Here is a 27,860-nt window from a genome sequence, read left to right as displayed (position 1 = left end):
ACGGCCATCAACAATTGAATATATTTGGAAATACATTTTTACAAGGCACTCAGATGAGAACATAATACCAGACATTTAGTATGGTCCTCACAGCTGGGTTCCTCTAAAGGCAGTGGCAAACAATTTCATTAACATTTGGTCACAGAAGAAGTAAAAAAAGAACAAGACAACAACTCAAAATAGGCAAACATTAAACGTTAAAGGGTAAACACACAAAAAACTGCAAAGGGCAGAAACAGCAGCTGTTTAAAACTTCAGGCATGTTGCATTTCTAGACACACGTGAAGGGTTAGGATAAGTGAGTGTGTGAGCTGTCTAATGCTTGAACAAATGAAATACTGTACAGGTATCAAAACAATTTGTCTATTTCCCTGTGTATTTCTAGACGGGTAGAATTTGTTTTGAACAGTATTACTGCTCAAGAGTTATAACTTTAGATAATCTTGGAGGCAAAGCACTTCCTCGTGAAATGTTGACACTTAATTTTGAAACAGAAATCTGTCGAGACAAGTGGGCAAGGGAGCAGGCAATTCACTGCTGTCAGTGCAAACTGATAAGCTTGAGTTTCCTTAAAAACAAGATATACCCAAACCCTACAGCTGATAAAAACCACAGTCATTGCAATACATTAATTCTAAGTATGCTACCCTGCTGTGACATATTTAATTTGGAAAAACAATGCAACATGCCTGAAGGTTTAAACCCCACCCACGTAGCAGTTTTCTGTCCTATGATCCAGTGTGGAATAACCCTTAAAAACTAAAATAATCAAGTTCATCTGACCAATAAAACTGGGAGAGAACATTAAAACCAACCAACATCTGCAGCTCAACTTAGCACAAAGTGGATTCCATCGTTTGTAGAATAAAGCTACTATACGGTATGTAAATCACTCGCTTCAGCTGATTTCCATATCATCTCACCTGGGCTCGTGTCGTACATGTAGCTACGGGGGCTCTTCATAGCCGACGTCAGTGTCTTGCACCCCCATCATCAGTTCACAGACATTTGAACTTGTGTGCGCTCACTGTCAGTGTAACATGTGATGGCAGACAGTGTGTGTGTGTGTGTGTGTGTGAGGCCGCTCAGTCCGACAAACGAGGCTCTTTGGAGGCGTTGTGAGGGGTTTGAACTGCAGCAGGGTCCTGGTCCTCCTGGCTTCAGGCTTTAGGCCGCGCGTCACCAGCTGCTGTGGTTCTGTGCTCGGGCTTTGGCAGCAGCACAGTGGCCGTTCGTGCCGTTCTCTCCCTTGGGAGAATAAGCAGATGTCTTGACGCCTTCTCTGGGTGTGTCAGCCTCGTCTTCTGAGCTGCTCTCAATGTCGCTGCGCACGTCATTGCACACCTGACAGACGGAAAATACACAAATAATTCAGTTTTATTCATTTATTTATTCATGACTCTGAAGAGAAATAAATACAAACTACACAGGTAAAAAAACAAAACGTAGTGTTCAGACTGAAATAAAATGTATGACTTTAAGATTGAAACTTTATGACTGTAACTTTATCACTATAATAATATGAACCATTCTAAGTCTCTCTTGTATAAAATGCTGTGATCTTTGGCATTGCTCCTCCAACACTTATTAGAAAGACATGTTTATGTTTTAGGTTAAAATAAAATAAAATATACAGACTTACCCATGTGAACATGAAACAAGGTTTTTTGTTTTACTTCATCTCACATTTGGATCACACAAAGAAAGGATCTATTATTTATGAAAGCTCCTCAGTGTAAATATGTGGATGTGAGTATTATTTTACAACAGGTTGAGACTCTTTGTTTGTTTCTTTGTACAGGTGCGGCTACAGATTATTTGTTCATTTTGGTGTTGTGTTACATCTTTTTAAAAGCCTTTTGTTTCCAAGTGTAGATTTCCATGCGTTTTTGAGCCAAAAAGTGCTAACAATAGGAGTTCAGCCTCGTCAGAGCCATGAAGGCAGCGTATGTAACTGTTATTGACTTACCGCTGTGCTGAAGTTAGTTTCCATGAAATTTTAAATCGGTTTTGTCTATAGTTTGTGTGATTCATCTTTCCTCTTTTGGGCTGGTGATATATTGTATCTGGAGCAACTTCAATGTTTTTTTTTTAAACTTCAGCAGGCAATTTCTCATGCTGGGATGTCCAAATAGCTGCCAGGGCTATGTTTAATCATGAGGAACAAGTTTAGCAGAGTAGCAAACAAGCTCATTTTTACAAACCCTGCTGGTCTTAAAAACAAAATGACAATAGAGGGAGTCTATCTTTCTCCCCCCCCTGGGCAGAAAACTAGACTCTCCAGGAAGGAACCACAATTTAATTTGGTAAAAACCGTTGAAGACTGAATATTTTCATGTGTTCATCATAACCACAGGGTGGTGGTGTGGGACAAGTTCAACACAGCCCTGACTAATGAGGGAACACTTTCTCATACTTGACATTCATGACACTATAACCACATTACTCATCATTTACAACTCTCCTCCTACTTGCCGACTTTGTGCGAGGTGGTTGCTGAACTACCGCACACGCTATCCAATTAAAGTCCCTGCAATTACACTGCGCTCAGCTGGAGGTGAACAGGACAGGGTGGAACTGAGGTGTGTGAAGCAGATCACAGCAGAGGGAGTCAACGAAAACTTACAGCCGAAAACAGAAGGTAAAGTTGTCAAGCGGACAGAGCAGATGGAGAAGAAGCGAGAGAGCAGTGGAGGAGGGCTCATTGGACAAAGAGAGACAGATAGACAGGATCTCCCTCTCTCATTCCAGAGGGAGATGAAACAAACTGCGTCTGCAGAGAGATGACACAGAATCAGGGACAGACTGGGAAAAGAAGGTGTAGAGGCGGCAAATTCATCAGACGTAGCTATGGTGTTAATTCAAAAAGCATTTTCTAATCACAGACAGATGCCTGGAGGAGGCTCTATTCATTTATTTCACTGCTATATTCCCTCTGTAAAGCTGCTCTCCTTATAATCACCATAAAAAATTTAAAAGAATTGCAAGGATTCCAGTAAATGTTTTGAGTCCAATATGTTTTTTTGTTCATGTTTGCCTCAACGAGTTAAAATAAAGGTTTAAATAAACAACTGTTGAAAAAGAGTCTGAATAATGAAGTATTTCTTAAGTCTTTGGGCAGAGATTGAGATGCATTAAACCTCAGGAACTTCCTTCAGTACAGTGATTAACACCAGCCAGGACAAAGTGGGCCAATCTGAACTTGGAGACATGCAGCAGCTCAGAAGTAGAGGTGTTTTTTTTTCTCCTCCAAATGTAGTGAAGTGAAACTAACAGGAAGTGGTAGCAGAAAACTAAAGATACTCTGTCACAAGATCATTAATTGGATGCTGTAACAGCAGGAAAAGCCTTCCTTGTGTAAGACGGTTCTGGAAAAACACCAGGTGACATCTTTAAATATCATGTTGTGTTTACCCAGAGCTTCAGAACCCCATAATATTCTATTCAATATCACATTAAGTGTTAAAAGGCAGCACATTTTAAAAATTGACAAACCTGGAATTAGTAAAGTTGTTCAACTGAACTTTAAGAATAAAAACAAAATAGCTGCTGATCCATTTTCTGTGACCCACCTTTCCACGCAGCATGGCTTTGATAGCTATACGGGCTATGAGGTAGGACCAGATGATATGCAGCACTTGAAGAACCAGCAGTAAGATGTTGAAGAGCCACCAGGATGGGAACGGCCCGACGATGGCCCAGCTCTCAAACATAGTGGAGTTCAGGGCCCTGGAAAACAAGGAGACACAGACAGTACAGATGAGTGTGAGGACACATGTTTACATCATACACTCAGATCCCAGCGGGAGGAACAAGACATCCAGCTGCACTTTAATCACATTATTAACCGTTATTCCTATGAGGACATTGTTTCCGCACAGAGACTGTAATCCCCATTTGGAGGCCAATGGCAACCAAAGAGACGGGTGCCATAGACCTGGTGTAATAATGTCAGGTGAGCGGCTGGTGAGCTCATGTATTCCTTCAGATCCAGCTGAGTGACAGGAGGTTGTCAACAGAGCCCCCTCCCCCTGCAGAGGGATGGATTTCAGTCCAGGTAGCTTCACCGGCAACACTAGCTTTGTCACTCATCCACACCAAGACACTGAATATAGCTGCTCAGGTTACTGTTGGCAATGATATGCTCCCTATTGTCTGAGCCTGGTGGAGGCTGAGCTTCAACATCCAGGTCTCTGTCGAGGAACACTCCCTAAACACAGCTCCAGTAGAACTGTTCAATCAGACAACTCTGGAATGAGAAGAACTCATTTATTGAGCATAAGCATAGCTAGCTGAAGCACAGCATGGACAGCATATCCTTGAGCATGGCTGCAGCAGGTTTGGCGTCAGGCTCTGTCTCATATTCCTTCCCTGAATGATCTGGTTTGCCAGACATTACAGGGAATGAAGCCGACCCCCCACAGGGAATCAAGAGACAGAGCCCACAGGTGGATGCTGGGGAGGTGGTGGGTTTGCAAAACCTCATGGGCAGCAAGGCAACAGCAGCAGAGTAGCAGCAGCAGTAGCATAGCCAGGGATGAGCAGGTAAACTGGGGATTTAAATAACCCGCCCTATTTGGATTGGCACAGCTGATTGGCACGGCTTGAGTTGTCTGCCTGAACTGGCTTTGCAGGCTTCGTATCATATCTGTACAGTCAGTCTCTGGATCAGAGCTCCAATGAAGATGGGTGTGTTAGTGGTGTCACTGTGGGCGTCCAGGAAATTGCCTCATCACTTTTATGAACCGGTGGTGGTAGTTGTCTTGCCTCACATAATTTCTAAATCACAGAGCGTGATGGTTTCTGTTCTGGAGACACCTGAACTACGCTGAAGGAGTGAAGAGTACCGGCTCGAGGTTTTAGACAACTGTTACCAATTCCAGCCATAGGACAGGGTCAGAAATTAGGCACATCAAATCTAATCTAATCAAAAATCAAAGCACTGTATCAGTATGAGGTTTCGATATTGAAATGGCATTTTATAAACAAAAAAAGCACAAAACACAAATAAAAGCAAAGCACACATGTTCACCACCCTGAGCTCAGCCACTGCCAAAGGTAAGTCTAAAATATTAGATTCAGGATTCAAACATTTATATAATATGTATGTGTTAGTGGAATATTCCAGAGGCCAATGTACTATAATAATAAAAAATGTAAAAAACCAATAAGGATAAGAAAAAATGTGAAAGACATGAATAGATAACAAATAACAAGTAATAAGGAAATACTGTATTAAAAATAAAAAATAAAAAATAAAAATAAGAGTAGGAATTTAAAGCAATATAAGTGTCCCATCTATAGGGAGGTTGTATAATAATGATAAACATTAAAAAAGTTCACACTCAGAGACAAAGGCTCTGGAGAAAATTCATCATCCTGCTGAAATGTGATTCCTGATAAGACATTCCTTCAAAAACACAGACATGACTTGGCCAGAAAAACCCACTGTGCAAAAATATTTACAGAGATTATCAAACTGCAGAGGATTACGAAAGGGTATTTAAGGCATTCATTGTGAAGCTGCAGGTGTCACAGAGCACTCACCATATTGGATATATAACAAGTCGTGTGATAAAGAAAGCCACACTAAACACAATGAAGAGGAAGTCACACAGGCGCTGGTATTTGGCATAGTTGGCCAGCTTGGCTGCCTGTTGGAAAAGAAAACAACAGAAATGAAGCACTGGGATATGTACTGCTACTCTAAGTGAATTAATTTTCCCCCGCCCCACAATTCCTGAACTACTCTTAATGTATTTGGAGTTAAGCCAAGTGGAAGCAACTGGAAACACTAAACAACAATCACAATTCATCTCCATTGTTTCAGAAACCAACTGATCTGAAGCAAAAAGGCCACTGAACAATAAATATCCTAAAAGGAAACTGCTGTGTGTGAAAGCCTGGAGGCTGGAGCTGCACTTATCAACACCACTCATATCTTCCTCCATCTTTCATATCTTTCCCATTTTTGTTTGGTATCACTTTGTGATCATTCCTGCTCAACGTCTGACAAGCTGTAAATAAAGTCACAACTAGGAGATAGAGGTCACTTCTCTATCTCAACTATGATGTTAGGCTATGATCCCCAAATGACCAGCACTGAAGTCAAGTCCAGTGTCTCACCGACCTCTAGCAGGAAGTCGGAGGCGTCATGGATACACATGACCAGACTTCCTACTCGCGCCATGTTGTTGACGTAGGAAAAGCTGATCAGGCCAACTGTAGCTAGGTGATGGATGAACATGATCAGGAAGTCCTGAAATTAAAAAGGGAAGAAATGTGGTTAGCACACACACACACACACACACACACACACACACACACACACACACACACACACACACACACTGCACCTGCACTGTGTTTTAATCTCATATCTGTTGGTGTGTATCAGATTCATCTGGTCTCATACAATTTGATCTTTATAGTCACCACCTTGCATGTATTATCACCACCACCATTAAACTGTGTATATTCAGCAGCACACAGTATTGCAACACTGCAATTTGCATTTTAACACACTACCCAAGACAGTGGATATTGGTAAAGATTCTACCTGCTAAACACCAGCATGTCGGTAGATGTAAATAAAATGCTTTTACTGCTTTGTCTGATCAGAATCTTTACTGTCAAAGGCCTCTAACTACAGAAGTTCATGTGTACCTTAAAACCTTTTATTGGCTTGTAAACAATACATAAAAGTGAAATGGGCCCTGGTGCATAAAATGTATAAGATGTGTAATGTGTTGGAAGCATCTGGCAGCAGGAGTCGGTACGAGCTAAAGATAGCAGCACAGAAGAAAGAAGTGGTTAAAGAAATAGCAAGATCATACTTCCTGTTTGCAGTCACCACCACAAAATTACCATTATTATGACAACAACAAAAACAATTTTACTTTGTGCCCTCTCTCAGGTCAACGCATCACCACATCACATCTAATCCAGGTCAACTAAAAGCAGCACTGTACATCAAAAGGGCACAGCAGCAATAAAACTGCTCTGAACCACTGAAGACCAGAGTGGGTCAGTGGCACTGGGTCAATGTGAGGTGACAGATTTGTAGAGATGTGAACACATGTATAATAAAGACTGAACAGCATCAGTGTTGTTTTATATCAGTGATCAGTCTTTAGAGTAAACAGCTGAAACTGATCTAAATTGAAATGTGACCCAGCGCGTAGTGTTTATCACAGACAAGACTCAGACACAGGTCAACGATTAACAGTGCAGGGCAGCACGAGACAGACAGACAGACACACACACAAGAGCTGAGACATGTGCATCTGACCATGGAGTGGCTGGAGGAGGAGGGGGGGGGGGGGTCTACAACAGCTCTGGTCAAGAATGCATTCAGTTGTGAATATTTATCTTTTCTTACACTGGATGGTCAACCCAACTCTCTATATGTTATCCTAGTCCACATAAACATAATTCAAACTCCATTCTGCAACTTTAAAGGTATAATATGTAGGAATTCCCCCCATCTAGCGGTGCGGTTGCATATCTGAACGTATTCTTGATGTTGCATTCACGTGAAACCGGGCAGACGTCAGACAGACAACAGATGCTGCATGTAACAGGATAAACAAGCGTCTATGTAAACAAGTGGTCCGCCAGCACGAGGCAAAACAATACAGGCGTGACAATATGTTGTCATGGTGATGTGGTATTGTTTACCTGACCCACATTTTACCGTCTTTCTCTCGTGGAGTAAATTGACATCCGGTTGGTTTGCCGACGGCCGTCTGCCTGACTGCACCTGAATGCAACACCAGTGCCTCCGTCCTTCCTCACACTACACAGTGGTGACAGTTTTAACAGGCCGAGCCCACAGCTCCGCTGAGTTTCTATGGTTACCTACGGTCACGCTGCCACTCAACGTAAAAAGTGGCGATGCAACATGGCCGCCTCGGTTCGGTGCGTCACACACTTATGTATTTGTAACGACTTGTAACAACTCATTCTAAGGTACAAGAAAGCTTTCATTTGTATGCGGATGTGATTCCACTTCAGTGAAATACGTATTTATGAAAGACAGATTTGATTTTTGCTAATAAAAAGCCAAATAAGTTACACATAGTTACCAAATAAGTTACATACCTCCAAATGCTGAGTTTGTAAATCTAGGTTGTGTCCGAAATCACTCACTCATTCCCTAATCCCTACTCACTATATGTATGATATATGCACTATATAGTGAGTAGGGGGTGATTTCGGACGCAGCCCTAGTGCAGTGCACTATCTTTCTAGATTCTTTAAACCTGATGATCTTCCTCTGGTGCCCTTGCCCATTTCTTGAATGAGTACAGACTCTATACAGGCCATACCAGGGGTTTCATTAGCTTTCACTGAATATCACATCCTTAAGTATGAAATTCAATTACAACGTCAAACCAGTCCAGCTGCCTCTAAGTGTTGAGTGCAACTCCTCCCACTGCCAAATTAGAACAAGTATCACTCTCCAGCTTTTTCCAGTCTCACATTCCAGAAATCTGTAGTGCAAAACGTCTGAAACATTAACGTCAAGTATCTGTGGCTGAGACTAACTCCGGCTCCAGTGCGCTGGCATTGTGTGGAATTTCTGTAATTCTAATAGTTAGGCCTCCGCCATCCTGCAAATCACATGACTCTAGATGCCCTCGTGCTGAAAACACAAGGCATTCACAGACCGAGGAGCACTAGCTGTACCCGCCCCCTCCCAAAAAACAAAAACATGTGATCCCCCTCCAAAATGAACACTACTGCCGCTGAGAGCTTGTAGCCAAGAAGACTCACAAGTCAGATTAGTCTTAAAGCGCACATTTGCACAACTTTGCATCACGCATGTACACACATGCACAAGTTTCACCGCTGCGACCAAATGAGGAACAATAGACCTATTAACAAATGTTTTAACAGGGAGTGGCAGCTGTGGTGTATCTAGTGTGGTCTGATCAAATGCAGCCAGTGTGGTTTCCCTCACCTTCCTTTTTATGTCAGTGAACTGCGAGAACATCAGTGACCAGTAGAAGGCCAGTTGTGTCACATAGTAGTGGTAAAGGCCCGGAGACAAGACCTGAGGAGACAGGAAGGACAGAGTCAGTCAGACTGAAGAAGAAGTTTATTCATGTTCAAGCTTTTTTTTTTTTTTTTAATCAAACAATAGTGGATGTCAGATGACAGTGAGAGGATGACATGTGATCACCACTGTGCCGCATTGTTACAAATGATGACAGCACACATCCTGGTCCAATGAATCACCAAGTGCTTGTCCAGTGAATTGTGTCATGTCTGGCAAAGTGTCCACAGCTCAGCTCAGTTCAAAACACACATTTATTCTCAGATACGGATCAGTCTGCAGCTTGTAGCGTGTGAGGGGTGAATGGAGCCTTTACAACCACATGACACATCCCAGAAATTTACAGCTGTAATCTGTACAAATGTAAACATGAAACTGCGGCTTGAGTGGGTAAATATGGAAATCTGAAGAACACACACCTGTTCTAACTTTTAATTATCATCCTAGCTCAATATCTACCAAGAGTTTTTTTTTTTTTTTTTTTAAACTTAAAGGAGAATTCCGGTCATTTTTGACCCCTAAATCGTTGTCCTGATGGTCACCCAGTGTTGGGGGGAGCAGAAAACGTGACTAAAATTGATGCAGGCAAACCAGAGTTACACCACTGCTACCTGGCGCTAGGGATAGCAACAACGCTAACCTATGGGGGCAATTCTTTCAGCCACAACAAACACTCAGAAAACAATCAAATATCTATGGTACATGACTGGAATCCTTATGACACCACTGAACTCATAAACTGTACAGTAGAAACAGTAAAAACTTTGTGTTTCTGCATGTAGTCCCTCACCTCAGACAGCCCAACTCTGAAACATCCTGGAAAGACATTACTATCTGATCACAGAGCGCCTGCTCTCCCCGCCACAGAAACAAACACTTTTTCCTTGTTGTGATGATTTTTGGACATTACCACTGCACTGCTCCACCGTTTATTCTTGTAAAGAAATCATCACAACAAGGAAAAAGTGTTTGTTTCTGTGGCGGGGAGAGCAGGCGCTCTGCGATCGGATAGTAATGTCTTTCCAGGATGTTTCAGAGTTACTGTGCGTTCACACCAAAAGCTTCCAAAGCGTCAAAAACGCTCAAGGGTGGGCTTCAGACAAGACAGCTCCCAAAACGGCAAATATTTTCAGTCGCTTTGGTCGCTCGTCACGTGACTGACGTCAAAGTTCGATCGCGCTGGTCATTGGGGAGCCGGAATACAAAAAAAAGAAGAAAAAAAAAGGCAGCCGACGGACATCTCTATTCTGACAGGTTGCCGCCGGTTGCTGCCGAACTGCGTCATAGCTAATTACCCTAAAGTTAACCAGGGCTCAACTTCTCGTCTGGTGACACTTTGGACGCTCAGTGTCACCGGGCTCTCATTGAAAATGAATTGACTTACGGCGTTTGGACGCTTTGGAAGCTTTTGGTGTGAACGCACAGTTCGGCTGTCTGAGGTGAATGATTATATGCAAAAACACAAAGTTTATACTGTACACTATATGAGTTCAGTGGTGTGTCATAAGGATTCTAGTCATGTACCATAGATATTTGACTGTTTTTTGAGTGTTTGTTGTGGTTGAAAGAATTGCGCATTTTTTGCTCCCCCCAACACTGGGTGACCATCAGGACAACGATTTAGGGGTCAAAAATGACTGGAATTCTCCTTTAAGTAAATAACTTTGCACACCTAGATACGGTCATTTAGCACTTTCTTTTTTTTTTGTCATTTTGCCTTTATTTGACAGCAGCTGGTCTGGAAACAAAGCCAGACAGAGGTAAGACTGTTTATGATGTGGCTTAACCTTCTTTATATTTAATTGAGATCATGACATATAGTGAGCAGGTGACGTTACAGTTTGTGAGGGCTGAATACATGTCATATGAAGAGATAACCCATAATAGTACAAGTAACACTAGCAGAATCCCCCCCCCCCCCCACACACACACACACACACACACATACATTTGAAAATGTGTCTCAGACATAATTTGCATCCCTCCACTCAATCAGAACTGCTTTGTTATAAACTCCACAAAGTGTAATAGTTTAAATCCCAAAATGATATGAGGAAAACAGCAGGACAAGATAACAAGGATATCTGCATGATATTACGGTGATACCAGTCTGACTGTTTTATGATGAATTACTGTTTAAACAAGGTCAGAATAGCAGCGGAGTAAAAGCAAACACATATTGACAATGCTTCTGTTCTGCTGTCACACAAGCTACTTTTCTACTCATGGTTAATTCTACAGGAGTTTAAAAAACATTCAGTCATACAATCCAATACAAACAGCCCTTCTTGACATTGTTAATTCACCGTGCTGCAGGTAATTCCTGAGTCTATAGATGTTGTGTTGGATTGCATTATAGATAATACAGAATGAGAGCACAAGTGCTTCATACCTGATAGGGGTAACCGTACCAGCAATGCCGTGTATCCCACAACCAAGGGGACTGAAAACAAACATGAATTAGTTCAGCAAACAACTGATAATGTTATTAAGCATCAGAAATATTACTGATATCACTATGTCCAAGGTTAAACTGAGAGTGTGCTCACCTGCCACAGAAACTGGAACCCATAGATAAATATGCACGAATAAAATGTAAACCTCCACCTAGAGCCACAAAAGAGGAAACATTAAAAAAAAAATCCCATAAATACACAGTTGCCCATGAAGTTGGAATAATTTCATTTTCAGACACATTCCTCTTTTGATTCCTATTATAAAGGTTAATTATGGTTTAATTTTCACAGTGATATGTTTGGAGGAGGTTGATCAATAGAGTGTTTAGATGGATATCCCCTTTATTCTTTAATAAATCACATTGTCACAATCATTTAATGAGAAGAGGTGAAAAAAAATATTTTATTCCAACTTTATGGACAACCGTGTATTACATAACATGTGATGCTCAACCACTTAGTCTAACAAAAACTGATCCTGATTCTATTTTAAATCTAAATCCAAATGATCAGAAAAAAAACAGGTCTCTAAGGAAAAGTCAAAAATGTTCCTAAACTGCTGGTCTACATCTCAGCCCTGTGCACACAGAACCACACAGCTGCAGGGGAAACACAACAGGCATTAACCTACATGCTCTCGCAGAACTTAGTGTGTGTGCTGGGTTTGTCTTGGTTCCTGCGGTGCCTGAACCAACGCTGGACCTTTCGCACCTCCCAGTCCAGCTGCTTGGACAGGCCATCTAGGTGACGGGAGTCTGGATTCTGTGCAGAGAGAAGAAAGAAGGAACAGGTTACGTGGTTTACGTGGCCTCATCTGTATGTACAGCAGTGTCCAGTGCATCCATGGGCATAGTGAACATTTTTTCTGCGAATGTCAGAAAGTGGGAGCGATATGTGTTTTTGCACAATTGTTTCATCAGGCATGTCTTTGTCGAAACGCCCCAAATCACACGCGTGTTGCTCAGACCCACTCCATTGTTTTCTGAGTGAAACACAAAAATGCAAATTCATTACCAGGAAATAGTTACCGCTAAATCTGATTTCATGACGGACCGGTTTTGTATTGGCAAGATCGAGTATAAACTGTCAATTTACAGCTTGTTAATGTATAGGAAGTCTCTACAGATCAAAGACAACAGGCCTCATTCACCAATATCTTCTTAGATTTTTATCTTAACAAAACTCTACATCAGCAACAACATGTTCTTAAATGGCAGCTGTGTTCCTACATTGATGAACCACCTCCTCCTCAGTTGAGAGTGTGTGCCAGGTGAGTCTAATTAACATAGGATTAGCAGGTAACCGCCCCATCAATGCCCGTAAAAGGGCATGAGACTGCAGGGCCGTGTGCACACAGAACCCACAGGCTCTGAGCAGAGAAGGTGAAGTGAGAAAGAAAGTTCAAATGCTCAAACGAAGATCTGGGAGTGAACACCAGACTTAAAACATAAAATAACTTTTAGTGAAGTTGAGCTACTGCAGCAGGAAGTGAAACAAACAAACAAAAAAGCTTCTATTTAGTTTTATAGTTTATATAGTTATTTTTCTATTTATATTTAGTTATATAGTAGTGTCAGCAGTGGGTGCAGCTGTGCCGTCAAATATCATCATATTATCACATGAGCAGTCACTTAATTGCTATTGGATGTCACGGTGATTGATGCAACGGATCGTTGTTGATCCCTGATCCGTTCAGCATGCAAGTGGTCCGCGGATCGGTTGATGAAAAAAAAAAAACAGTTGTGTGTCCAGTACAGTAAACCGGCAATTAAAAAAAAATTCAGGTCTTATTAACAACAACAAAAAACACATGTACTAACCCCCCACCACCACCACCCCCACAAACATAATTGATATGAATTAAGTGCCGATAATGTTTTTTAAGAGACCACAATAATTTGTAAAATAAAAATTAAAAACATCATAAAAGATTATTCTAGAATTATTCAAATTCAAATCTACAACTGCAGAACAGAAGAAAACACAATCAGTTATTTTGTACAAGTGACATCTCTCAAATCTGCGTAGTTATGCTCCTGAGTGTGTAGATTTTAGCTCAGAACAAATCCTGGATAAAAAAACATTCATGAATGCCACAATCGTCGTAAAAACGTTAAGTAGGACTTAAGAACAAATTTGTTCTTAAGAACGGTTCGTGAATGTTCACTTTGTTATGTTAAAGGGACAATAAGGAGTTTGTATTTGGTTATAAAAAAGTCTCATTAATGTGGATGAATCTACGTTACCCACACTTGTTAATGGCTCCATTTTCGATAAATATATCGTTTTGTCTTTATCGTTATTTTGTTATTATTTAGTGGTCGGCTCCCCAGCATCTCCTACTTTCAGTTTCCCAGACGCTGCCCGGCGGGTCATGAGAATAACGCAGCCGGATCGCCGTTTATGTTCGGAACTGTGACGGTATCTGATCGTCTTCCAACCTCCGACTTTCATTCTTGATCAATGAAAACATTCTTGGTAAATGTTTTTGCTTTCATCCATCTTGCGCCGGTCTCAGAATTTCACTGTGTGCGCCGAGACTCATGGGAAATGTAGTGTGAAAACACTTTGCTTTCCAAAACTCCTCGTTGTCCCTTTAAGTTTTGTGCTGGTGACAAATAGAGCTGCAGTGACTATAATCGAATAAATGATTTAATTATCAAACAAGCCAGTCCTACACATCACCTACAACAGTGTAAAATTTTATCAGGAATTTTCACTATAAAATTACATTTTTTTTAAAGATTAAATGACAATAAAAGTAAGTTTCAGTTGGCGACCTCTACAAAAATATCAGTGGTGATATCAAAAGCTGCTGAAAGAAAAAAACAAATCCAACCTTGGTGATGGATGTAAAGACTTTCTCCAGCACTGCATTGGGCTGAGCTCTTCTCGCAACACCTGGCTGAAGGTGGAGGCTCCGGGCACAGGCACTGGCAATATATCTGTGACGAGAGGTCAGAATGTGAGGTCAAAAAACCAAGAGTCACTTGTTTCAACACAAGCCTCCACTAGCTCCACACAGCACTGAACATGGCTGCTTCACAATTCAAGAAAATGTACAGTATATACAGATGAACTTAGTCACAAGGGAAAGCTTGTTTGTGACATCATGAGTTTCTCACCAGTGGGAATATAAAATGGATTTTATTCAAATTTTTGTTTTGTTGGCCGAACTGAAACATGGAGCTTCTTGTTTGTAGGCCAGAGCATCACAATGGACAACAGCCTTGACAGTGTGTCACAGAGTCCTAGTAATAGACTGAGTGTCCCTGTACATCACAGAGACAGAGACACATGTTGCATTAGCGTGGAAAATGTACAGCTGGTAAAAGGAGGAAGGAGGAAATACAGCACAAAGTCGCTGAAGGGGAGCTTCTGAAAATCCCCAGTGGTTCTGGGACTGGGATGCCTTGTTCATTATGGGAACAGCGTGACCTTGCGTGACCCCAGCCTGTAGTTCTGCTCTGTAGCGTTCAGCTGAGAGAGAAGCTCTGAGTCCACATTATATTGGAGATAGAAGAGGCTGTGTTGTGACTGACAGGTGGAAGACGGATAAATGGTTTCACAGCGCCTCAGGTAACAGAAAAAAGAGAGTATTTTTTAGCTATGATAGGCATTTTGAGTTTCTATTTTGTAGAAAAAAAAGCTATTTATATTCTAATAAGATGTAAAATGCTTTCTAAAGTTTAAAAAACAGTCAGGCAGGAGCAGATTGGGCAGTAAACCGTGATTACCATCAGTGTGGTTGTATAGAAGGTGTAGATAGAGGCAGATTCATTTCATGCACAGCACACACACACCTCTTAACAGCAGCAACATCAGGGAATACACTGATTGTCAACAACAAAATCAGTGAGGCACCAAGTGACGCGGCAGAATCTGAATCAGCACAAATTCATTTACGTTTCCGTGCTGCGCTTTATTCCACCTGACCCTGTCACAGCTACCGGAGCAGCTAATACCACCTGTTTCCAAAAAAAAAAGAGAGAGAAAGTCTGAAAGCAGCCCCCTTTTTAACATAGTTTTGTTGTCAAGCTGAGTTAAAGGCTCCAATAAATCATTTCCAAGGTTGTGTACTGTCAGCGTGGCTGCTGCAGGAAGATTACACAGAAACTGTTGAAGAAAAACATTCCTGTGGTCTTAACCTGTCAAACCTAACGTCTGAACAAACGCGCCGCATGTGTTTCTCTAAAAAGGGAAAGTGAGAAGCAAGAACGTGGAACCATGGCGTCTTTGAGAGCTGCCAGTGAAACTAATGATATAAAGCTCATTTGCACCAATCAAGGTCTGAGTCCACAAGGTCAGTGCAAAATGTGTTAATGCAGGGCGACCCGAGGTTTAGTAAGCCTGTTGCTCCCACTACACAGAAGGCTGAGGAATTAAAACATTCCAAATAGGTTCATTCATAAATTCAATACTCGTTATTGATGTCAACCTTTCACCTGAGAAGAACCCTCAGCGTTAGGAATGCAAATGATGTTCATGACTCTGACTAAACTGTGTGGACCATTGAGGGATCTTTGTGACAAATGAGTCGGAGGATACGACTGAAGATAACCTCACACACACACACACACACACACACACACACACACACACACACACACACACACACACACACACACACACACACACACACACACACACACACACACACACACCACCACCACTTGAAATGTCACGGTATGGCTCGTCGATCATGTGATCACAGGGGTTAGGGTGAAAGGATTTTCTGTCCACAGCTGAAGATGAAAACGCAGCAACAGAGAAGCTGCAGTTTTACTCTTATTCAACCTATGTAAATGTCACTTTTCTAGCTGTGACCGCTGTGATGAACTGACAGGAAGAAGAAAACGTAAATGAAAACTTTGACTCCTCAGTTGGATGGCTGTGGGGAGGGGGCGGCGCATTGACCTGACCTGAGTCTTTCTCTTCATTTTTCACAGTTTTACAACATATGAGCAGGAAAATGTGAAGCACAATAAGTTTCTTTACTGGACCTTTGTCAATTTAAGATGCTCTCAGTCAACAGATGATCAATAAATAGATGACCTCACTAGTGATGTCACGATTATAGATTTTCATTGTACGATTATTAATCACGAAATAATCACGGTATTACGATTATTATGCATTAATTAATTTCACAACATATGAATGTGTAAGATCAAATACAGTCAAAATATAATTACATTACTAAATATTTGAACTATCTACTATTAATATATAACCAATTATTAATCCTCCAGGGGAAGTGTTTTAAATATTCAAATCATTATTAGTCATCTATACCAAATGTTTAAGTTTGTTTTAATTGTTTGCTTGTTTGAGAGACACTAATATTTAAATTCCTACCAATTGTATGTTACATTAGATAAATGGAACAGTATTTCTTACATTTACCTTAACATTTGTGCACATCTACAACATAATCTTTTTCGGAAAGTGACGGTATTTAAGAATATTTATGATTAATTAATTGTGGTGTTTAATACTGCGATTAATTGTGAAAACAAGTCATCATGACATCTCTAGACCTCACTAATTGATTCATGATTAAGGACAGAAAGAAAACCAAATAATATTTGGGCAGATTCCTAAAATGACTCTTGTTTTTCCGTTTGCCTAAGGGTTAGTTTCTCATTAAAAGGCTGTATTAAGTATGAAGTATTTATATATTGTAATGAATGAACAGCCTCTTATTGCTGGTGTTTACATACTGATCCTGACTCGTTGTGTACCTGTACAACTTTTAACATTGTCTTCATCATCTATACGCCACATATTGCCTGCTTCAATAATCAAGAGAGTGAATACTGAATATGGCCCATTATCGTGCATCAGGCCTAAATATAAAATGGGATATGCACATGACTGACCCTCTGTATGATCAGATACATAAACCAGGAGATACCAGGAGTAGAATAAACACCAGTTGTATTTCTAGTGACCCCGACTTTATACGAACAAAGTCTTTTTCATCTGCTTTAGTTTAGCATCAGTAGATGATAAAAGAAACACTTGACTTGATAAAATGGCTGCTTTTCAACATATAGCCTATCTTACCAAGTGCTCCTTTGAGCCTAACAGGCAAATCTAATCAGACTCTTCAGGTATCAGATCAGAAAATCCACACAGACCCATACTGAAGTGGAGAAAACCCCCAAACCCCCACTGTGATAAAACCTCTATTATCAGGAGAGACTATTATTAGGAGAGACAGAGTTCCTGGTGGTGGGAATCTGACACTCACCATAAAATACCCTGAGCCATTGTGTCCCACTATGAGAAAAGTAAAAGCGGGGGGAAAAAAAGAAAATCAAAAACAAGTGCCTTTTGTCTGACGTAAACCACTCACACTTCTTGTCCTCCCTGTTTTTTGTTCTTTTTTTTTATCTCCCTGCCAGAACCAGAATTACCTCTCAGCGCTGAGGTGATGTTCAGTCATGTGATGACAATGTCAGATTAAAGTGGCGAGGTTGTGTAACGATAACACAATCCTAACTTATCAAATGTACAGAATCTTTCCGGCCAACACCTGCTGCACAGTGAATGAATGTGAGTTTTTGACCTGCTACACCAGGCACGGACGTGACGCCACACGGCTTCACCCTGTTTGTTGCAGCTGTCAGCTTCACCTGCTACTGCCACTGGCTTTGCCTCTGGTACATGAGACATTTATTTTAATCACTTTTAAACGTAATATATTCGTTTTATACACAGTTCTCCATAGTTTTTTACCAGTTGGAGGCAGGGCTGGTTCTAGGATCAGACCTTTGGGGGGGCTCGGCCCCCAGAAGCCGGCGTACCTCTAGGGGGTCCGGGGGGATGGTCCCCCGGAAGAACATTTTGAGTATTGTAAATTTAAATGCATCAATCTGGTGGCCTTTGTGAAATTACACTAACAATTTATTAGGGGTACTCTGCATGTTTGGTGCTGATCACTGGGTAATAGGGATGAGAATTGATTGGATTTTATTGTTGTCTAATCCGTTATCATTTCTGCTTATTGATTCTTAATCGATTTTCTTATACTGTATCCAAATGTCATCTCCCCACCAAAAATACATTCTTGTGGAAATGAGCCAACTATACAGCCGTATATTAACACATGAAAGTGTCACGTTCTCTGTGTTCCCCTGGTTACTTTAGTTCCTGTCTTGTCTTCCTGTTTGCTCCCTGCCCTTGATTACCTCATGTGTCTCACCTGTGTCTGATTGCACCACCTGTGTCTCGTTCCCTCATGTATTTAACCTCAGTGTCTCCCTTTGTCCTCGTCCGGTCATTGTCCTGGTCCTAGGTGTGTTTCCTATGTTCCTGTCACGTCAAGGTAAAATAAAGCCTGTGTTGTTGAAAGTCTGCATTTGGGTCCTGCATTTCCCTGAAAACCTGACAGAAAGCAATATTAGTAGTAGGCCTATCAGCTACTTACAAATGCTTTTGTGAAGTTAAAAATAGTTTACAATGTTCGTGAGGGAAAGAGAAATCACATGTTAGAAAATCACGCTGGCAAAAGGCCAATAGGCCAATTATTTCACCAGCTATATATTGAGAATGTATGCGTGCATTTTTGGAGGGTGCGTTAGATGTGTCTACCAGTGCGATGTGGTGGGCGGTGTAATACTGTATTACGTAATTAGGACATATCTCGGGTTCTATTTGGAGTAGGCTACAAACATAATTTTGATATCGTTGGAAAGGTAAAACTGTCCTCTTCATTTGGGGGGCTGAGATTGAATTTGGGGAGGCTGAAGCCCCCCCTAAAACAGCCTAAAACTACCACTGTAGCCACGCGTCGAGGAGATAAAATAGACCCGTCGCGAAAAAGAAGAGAGATGCCGCGCGACTGCCGCTGGAGTGCGTGCCGCTCACATGGCCGGTGGAGGAGCCCATTTATTCAAAGGAAGCTCCTTATCAATCAAATTGATTGATAAACAAACAAATTGATTGATAAGGAGCTTCCTTTGAATAAATGGGCGCGAGCTGCTGCGGGTGTGACGCGACACACGTTTTGCGTCGCGGCCGTTCCCTGTGTACTTCAGCTGTCATCCTCCTACGGCGTTGACGTGGCGGTTTAAAGAGTAGAAAGAGCCCTTTACATTCAAAGTATTCAAAATCAGATAAATGACTCCTAACTCGGTTCACGGGCAGTTTAACTTCACCAGTGTTGAGTGAGTGAACTTTTAAACTATGGTTATTATGACTGAGTGGCGCTGAGGTGCAATGTAAAAATATGACAGGCATCCTGCATAGAGGTTAGAGGCATCCCATGGTTAAACATTACTGAAGACAATGCACATTAGAAACGTCATTTCATAATTTAAGAGCATCTTGAGTGAAGTTTAATGAGCGAAGCTGATAGGCACTGATCAGTGTTTGGCCCTTTGATCAACTAAAAGCTCACTGTGATGCAACCTGTGAGTTTGACTGACCCATGACTGACTCAGCAGAGAGGCTATTAGCGCCTACATAAACAATTACCATAGGTAGGCTCAAAGAGGATCCCATGTGCATAATTAAAGGTTTTCTTGTAAGCACAGGCTTTTAAACTTCACGTCAAACAGCCAGGAGGGTGAGCAGACAGAAATAGTCCACGCAAGCAAGCAAGCCCGAGCCTGCTGCGACGATGTGGCGAGAGAAAGAAGGAAAAAGATGCAAGCTGATCTATTTATGTCAAATGTCAAAACATCCCTGTTCCTCCTCAGAACCCCCGACCACTCCGACATACACAAAGCACTGTTAACAAGGGACAGGCTCGGTGTGGTGTGTGTCTATGAGCTGCTGGTCGCCCCGCAGCGCCAAAGCTACACTACATCCAACCTTGACTCTGGGAAAAGCTCCCCAGTGCCAGAGCAGAGAAGGGCCGGGCTCTATTCATAGCACGGCGCTGCTGGCTGCAACCGTGGCCTTGGTTTGAATTGTTCGCTTTCATCTCATGTTAAAACAGGATTGTCATTTCAGCAGAAGAAAACGTGCCTGAGGGGTCAGACAGCGCTCCACTACGTGGTCAATAAACACAACACTGAGCGAGGAGGAGGATGTTTAACGTGCCACATCAACTTTTTGGTCTACAGCCGCTTCCTGAGGGTTTTTCAAGGGGAAGTCTGGCCATTCATAATCTCACCCCAGTTTGTAGTCTTAACACAGTTTAACTCATGACACGGCTTACGTAAAACGTAAAAACAGCTCGGCTGCTCCCACCTACAAAGTCAGTGCCAACAGCAAAGCAGTGATTACGATCAAACAAGAAGAAACTGGTCTGGAGAAGAGGAGGGGTGGTGAAGCTGGGCTGCCTGAGGACAGCCTTCACATTAGTCAGAGAGGAAATGCCTGCAGGTAAATGAGGAATCCTGCAGAAACCAACAGGTCAAAAAACCCTCGTATGTGCACAGCCACACTGTGTGAAAAGCTTTTTATCCGTTAGCTTTCTCTTCTACTCACAGTTAGGTTTTTGAATTGTTGAAATTTCTGTCACAATTTCCCAGAGCCTGAGGAGATTTCTATCGTTTCAGAAACCAATTAACCCAAAGCAGCCAACCAGTTATTACTGGTTATTAGTAAACTCTTCTTCTGTAAAGTAGGTCTAATCATTGCAGCTGTCAAAAGTGTAAGCGCTGAGAGGAGAAACGCCAGTGAAAGAGAAAGGAATGAATGGCGTTGAAATATTAGCAGACAAAGACGAAGTAACTACGTCTCCCAGGGTGCATTTTGACAATTTTGACAATTCAGTTATAGGTGCTGCAAAATTAGTCTGGGGCCGTTGACTCGCTGTTTTGCTAAGCAACGGGATCCAGGGCGAGAGAGACAGGCCTTTCCGTCAAGATAAGAACACCAAGCTAGTAAAATGCAGTGAAACTTTTTAATTTAAAGGGACAACAAGGAGTTTTGGAAAAGCAAAGCGTTTTCACACTACATTTATGAGCCTCCGCGCACCGTGAAATTCTTTGACCGGCGCAAGACAGACTCATGTTTTCATTCATCAATAATTAAAGTCAGAGGTTGGAAGACGATCACATACCGTCGTAGTTCCCACCATAAACGGCGATTCGGTGGCGTTATTCTCATGACTCGCCACGAAACCGAAAGTAAAGAAACGCTGGTCGGCTCGCCCAGCATTTCCACCACCACTAATAATAACAAAATAACGATAGAGACAAAACCATATATTTATCGAAAATGGGCCCATTAACAAGTGTGGGTAGCGGAGATTAATCCACATTAATATGAGACTTTTTTATTGTCGCGGAATTTTTCGTACTGCCGACGGAGAAAACTCCTTGTTGTCCCTTTAAGGAATATAATTTACAAGAAAGTCCCCATTAAGTTAACCTTTTGCTTTTATTGTATTACAAGTTAATGTCTATTTTATAAGTTTTATGCTGGTGAACATGTTTACTTTGGTGAATTTGGTGATTTCCATGTCCGCTCTCAGACCAGAACCAGAATGCAGACAACATTGGGAGTTAATAGACACCAGGCTCTTCTCCTCTCTGAAGAGCCTGGTGATGCCAGGCTACTGCTAAATAGAAAGACAGAGGAGAGACAGAGCTAAATATGGACGGTGTTGAGATAACTAACACCACAACCTGCATTTTAAAACAATTCATTTTTAGGTTGATTTTGGATTATTTCAGTATAATGACAATAAAGCGTCCACTATGACAAAATCAAACACAAAACATGACTCCTCACAGGCAGGCAAAGTCGAAATGTTACATCAGAACAAACATGTTTCTGTCGTTCTAAAATGAGTGATCTACAAAAAGGGGGAACACATGCTCTTGGTTCACACCCGCATGTAAAACAAAGAAACCAAAAAACAGAAGAATAAAAGAGAACAAAAGTAGAATTAGGTCATGGTCAAGCCAGTTTATGACAGGATGTGTCTGAGAGAACGCGTCATCAACTCGGCCTAACCGGTGTGTGACTGTATGACCCTCTCGTGTGCTGTAGTGTGTGTGTGTGTGTGTGTATATTAAAGAACTGAGTGCGAGCCAAAGAGCGCAGGCTGTGTTGAGGCTCTGCAGAAAGAGGAGTAGGAACTCAAGCTGTGGTGTGATGTTTTTCTCTGATAAATAAATTAACAAGTCTCTCAGCCCGCCGCAGTGTCAAGCAGTGACAGAGTAAACGCTCTCTGATAACATCAGCCTGCATCACGCCGAGCCCCCGTCTCTGCTCAGGGACAAGCTCACATCAGAGAGGGACAGGCCGTCAGCTCTTAATGCGCCTCAGCAGCAGCACCCCTAACATCAGATTTTTCTTATTTGGGTCAGAGACAAATAAAGGTTAGCAAGATGAGCAATTCAAAAATATCTTTCAAGAAAATGGTTTTTAAAAGCATCAGATTTGTTCCTATGTACAACTTGTAGTGGGTTTTATGTCATTTGAAATGAGATTTGAACCATTTTTTAACAATATGGTAAGACTGAATGCCCCAGAAAATGTCAAATGGTGTAACCACAAAAGAACGATCAATATTCAATATTTGATCCACCTACAGTGGACTTAAAGCAGATATCGGCTTCACGGCCGTTTCGGCTAATGCTGCGTTCAAGGCAGGCTTTTGAAACCGTAAGTTACAGCTTCAAGTCACAACTACGACTTGGTAGCGTTCCAGGTAACCCGTAGCTTGTGTTTTTACCATCCTGTTGTCTGTGAAAGTTCCCTATAACGGCCACTCGTAACTTCCGACCCGTGAACTCGTACCAGATCGAACTGGTATGACTTCACAGGAAGGAAAAACACAAAGTACGAGTTTCTTTGAACGCACCATGAGTTAGCAGCCCCCGCCCTTGTCAGGCATTAATTGGTCCTCGTGCTACGTCACCACATTCACGCGCATCCCTTGGCTGCACACACAGCCCTTCATGCCGTTCTCTCTCCTCATTGGATAACACTTGTATCCCACAAGGAAAATTTTCTCCTCGGGTTACAGCAGAGCAGAGTGACGGAGAGACTCGTGTTTAGGCTGAAATACTTCATGTAAGTGATTGCTGACGGAAAATAGGACTATTTAGGACTTATATTAACAAAAACATTCCACTGATATCTGCTTTAAGTGTGTAAAAAATATCTAACCCTATATTTTCTTCTGAAAACATTCATTTGAAATGTTTTTTTTTTTTCTCTCTCTGTTTCTATATTTAAATTTTAATGCATTTTGGCAACACTGATCCTAAAAACACCTAATTTCTTCTAAATATTTTGACAAATGATGTCAAATTTGTCAAGAACCATAGTGTTGCATTGCAAAAGTGAATTATATTTATTCCACATTTGAGTCCACATTTATTTTCCTTTACATAGTCACAGTTTTATGAAAGAATACTGGTTACACCACTTGACATTGGTTTGCATCACGTCATTAACCCATTTACTGCCATTTGACCATACACCAACCACACAAAGCCTGATGTCAGGTGCAAAGTCTAGACTCTAGAGAGCAACACCTATACCTACTTAGTGAATTACCCTTTAGGCATTAAGTAATTCTCATCTTATTTTATTTTATTTCAGATTTTAAGGAATGTTTAATACTGTAACCCTAATTTCTAGGATACCCGACCTGTATGTGCGTTTATATACTATGGTGCAGTCTGATGTGTGTTTCTGTTTGTTGTCACACAGCTGCAGTTTGAACCGAAACAACTGAAAGGTCACACAATGCCAACTGGCTAATGGTGATTCCTCCGTCCTTTTATCATTTTGTAACCCTTGGTCAAATAACTTTTTATAGCCAATGTAGTTGTAAAAAATAGACAGACACCAAGAAATGTGACTGACAGCACCTAGTGTTATGTATTGTGCAGCAATGAAAACAATACAAATCTAAATATAGCCAGTCTGGTGGTAAGATATTGTCTAACATTACACAACAAACAATGACTATTTATTTTAAGCGTCTACACTATACTTGTGTCACAGACTTGCTATAAACAGACCAGCTGACACAACCGAATGAAAATGGCCCATCTCCTGCTAATACAGTAAAAGAAAGACAAAACAACTACACTGACACACACATCATGTCAGTACAGTAAGTCATTAGGATACGGTGGCCTGCAGCAGTATTACAAGAATGTCTATTGCCTCATTGCATGGTTACGTGCTGATTGAAACTGTTCACTTTATCCTCTCATCATCACTGCTGAGCACCTATATCACAACATCTGACTTTTTTCCATGAAGCCCTACATATGACCTCAGACTGGCCTCAACACTGTGCAAACAAAAATATTGTGTAATAAAGCTGTGACAGAATGGAACTGTGAACTATTGAGTCCAATAATAGTTTATTCTGAGAATTTAAATTACATTCAAACTCAGTCGTTCAAAGGACGGTGAATATAAGCTTTCATTGTGTTTTTATGGTGCAACACAGATAACTGACAGGTTTGTCAGGATTCAGATGGATAAAGATTATACAAAAAGAAACACCTTCTCCAGCACAAAAATACTTCACAGGCATTTTTGAATAAATGATGGTGTTGACGTCAGTGGAACCACCACATGAAGTCAGTCAGAACACAAGCAGAGAGTGAATGAGTGTTAGCTAGTGGTTTTCCTGTTGAGACTGTCAGTTACAGATGACATGTGGTGTTCGCAGGTCGGCTACTGGGAGTCAAATGAGACAGTTAGTCTCAGGTCCTTCAGGTGTAAATGCCTGGTGATGTTTGAACCTCACTGAACTGGACTGCCAGACTTGATCTTTACAACTCCCATCACTAAACCAACAGACTGCACAAGACACCAACATTTCCAATAGAGAATCTGTTCTGGTGGAGCAACGACACACCTCCCATCAGTATTAAGCTTGAACTTGTCTTATCTGTCTGCTCATATCAACCCCTGGTGTAACTATGTTGTAGAATACCATTTCATGTCAATATCATGCCTTAACTTGTGCACAGGATTTGATGAATATACTGATGATCATCATAAAAGTGCATCAGTGCGAGATAATTATAGATAGCCTACATTATAAGCAGACCAGTCAGTGATGACCCAACTAACGTTACATACGACATGCCCATGGCATACATCATTTAGCTTTTGTCGTTGCAAAAATGAATTTAGTGTGATTGTCAAAGCGTTGCGTTCACATGAAGTTAGATAAATTCAAATTCAATTTAGTGCAGACTTAGACAATAACTTAGTCCTCAAAAGGTGAGAGAGGACGGGAATAACACAATAGTTAAACAGTACATCTGTGGCAGAGGGAGTCTACACACGATGACAAAAAAAAAAGTTGCTAATATAAGATTTTTTGGGGGATCCCTACACAGTTAAATATAATGGTCCTCCTACAGGTACCAAACCCATCACTGAGAGAAAATACATAGGCTAAACGTCCGATTGAAGTAGGCTAAAGGAGTGTTGGTTTCACCCTCCATCTCTAGAAAACGTCCGACATAACAGTCAATACGAACCTCTCGAAGAATATCCTGACGGCGAAGATTCCCAAAGCCAGCGGCAAGGCGGTCAACAAGTGTCCAGCTTTGGGATACTCCACCCCGGGTGCTGGGTCCGCCAGATCCGCCCAGGTCACGTTGTGGGGCAACCAGAACCTCTCGTTCCAGAACCAGGCTGAGAGAGCAGCCATGTTTCACGGTGTCCCTGCCTGGCCCCGGACGGTGACGGGAAAGCGCTTTCTTCTCCAAAGAAAGGATGCGTGGAACTCGTCTAGCGCCTCTCCTGCCCCTGCGCCACTTGTGTGATGACTTACCACCACACTCAACTTTGCCGCACCACCGTCAAACTGACCACAAGTTGGAGTTGCACTTCCGGCTGAGATTTCAAAATAAGACGACGGTTAACGTACGATTTACCAAGTTTAATTCAAAATCGAGAAATCTTCAATGTTTAGTTTAGTTAATACTACTACTACTACTAGCCTACTACTACTACTAATAATAATAATAATATTTTTTATGTTAGTTATTAGGCTACATATTCCCCTTCAAAAATGAAGTTATGGCTGATCGATTTTCGATCAGCCATAACTTCATTTTTGAAGGGGAATATGTAGCCAGTAACCTACCATCAACAACTGGACAAGTTTACAGGAGTCAGCTGATGTCCACCCCTGACATCAACCTTTTATTTCTAGATCTATCAGTGAATTTTGTCCTTCCTTTTTCTTTCCTCTGAATCTGAGTTTAGTCAAAGTCCTTCTAGAAAGACAACGTCTTAAATCTACATCTTCTCTGTGATGCTAATTAGGTAGCTAACAAGGTAAAGTGATCAAAATGGCATAGTGATGAGGAGATAAGGATATCCGATATCTTAGTAACAGTATATCCCCATTTTTAATTAGCCTAGGCCAACTGAATGTGCTAAAATCCATTAAAAATGGACATCAACAAGTTTCATTGTTAAATGCTCACCTACACATCTTAAAACATTAAAGCAGAAACTTAAAACATTAAAGCAGAAACTATATACTGACTAGTTTTTTTTGCGCCTACTAAGTGAGAATGTGCCCATCAGGTGACAGTAGTCGTGTTAAACCTATGTGTTAAACTCAAACCTACCTAACAAGTTAACATTTTATTTTGAAAGTGTGATATCTAGTCTTCCTGTGAGTCATGGCTGACTTCACACTTCTTGGCTGCCGCCCTGAGATGAGGACTGGATTGAGGAAGTGAAGCGGCTCCCTCCTCCCTAGCTGAAGGGATGGGTTGAGTGCATGCATGGCATCCACCTACCTAACGTTATTGTTGCTCCCCTAAAACCAGGCTTTGCTTGGCTTTTGTTTTAGTCACACACTTCTATATTTGAGTTGCGGTAATGCACTTTGAAAGTTCCTAACTTCCGCTCATTAACCCAACTGATAAGGTTATCTGAAACTGCCTAATCAAATCGAGATAAAGATGACGGGCCTGTGATTGATGAGATGGCACACTCAAGTGGTCGGTGGACGTATTACAACTATAAATTGTCAATGTTATGTATCATCACATCTTGTAAGCTGTGTCCTATCTGGAAGGGCTCCAATTTACATAGCTACTGAAAGTCTGCTTATTGAAAAATGTGTAAACTTTGAAACAAAGATAGGGGAAAAAAAGAAGCAAAAATCTGACTTTAATATATGATATCAGTTGCACCACAATAGTATCCCTGTGTGTGTGTTGTTAAGCAGGGATGAGGCAGCTGCAGTGCTGTTCACCATCTAATTATAGATGGACATTTGCCCCTTTGGAGTGTGTTATTATTAGAAATCTCACAGGGCAGTTGACTCAATAACTATGCAAGGGATTTCAGCAGGGGAATCCAATATTAAAGAAGTGTCAGATTATGTAACTTCACGGTCCAAAACATGCATGAGCAAATGAGCTGAT

General features: G+C 41.4%; 1 protein-coding gene across 1 annotated transcript; it reads right to left on the bottom strand.

Annotated features, from left to right (window-relative positions):
• Positions 1-1,179: 1,179 nt before the first annotated feature.
• cers5 (ceramide synthase 5) lies at positions 1,180-26,225 on the bottom strand (the record flags this gene model as incomplete). Its single annotated transcript, XM_083971694.1, has 10 exons — positions 25,950-26,225; positions 14,357-14,462; positions 12,149-12,279; positions 11,611-11,668; positions 11,454-11,504; positions 8,966-9,058; positions 6,131-6,259; positions 5,548-5,654; positions 3,573-3,729; positions 1,180-1,344 (listed from the first exon to the last, which is right to left on the bottom strand). Exons 1-10 carry the CDS (start codon positions 26,120-26,122, stop codon positions 1,180-1,182), a joined length of 1,170 nt encoding a protein of 389 aa, XP_083827820.1. The 5' UTR covers positions 26,123-26,225.
• Between the last annotated feature and the right edge of the window lie 1,635 nt (positions 26,226-27,860).

Source organism: Trachurus trachurus, assembly GCF_905171665.1.
Source record: "Trachurus trachurus genome assembly, chromosome: 5".
Classification (NCBI taxonomy): Eukaryota; Metazoa; Chordata; class Actinopteri; order Carangiformes; family Carangidae; genus Trachurus; species Trachurus trachurus.
The sequence above is the reverse complement of the archived record's forward strand: the minus strand, read 5'-3'. Positions and strand labels throughout refer to the sequence as shown.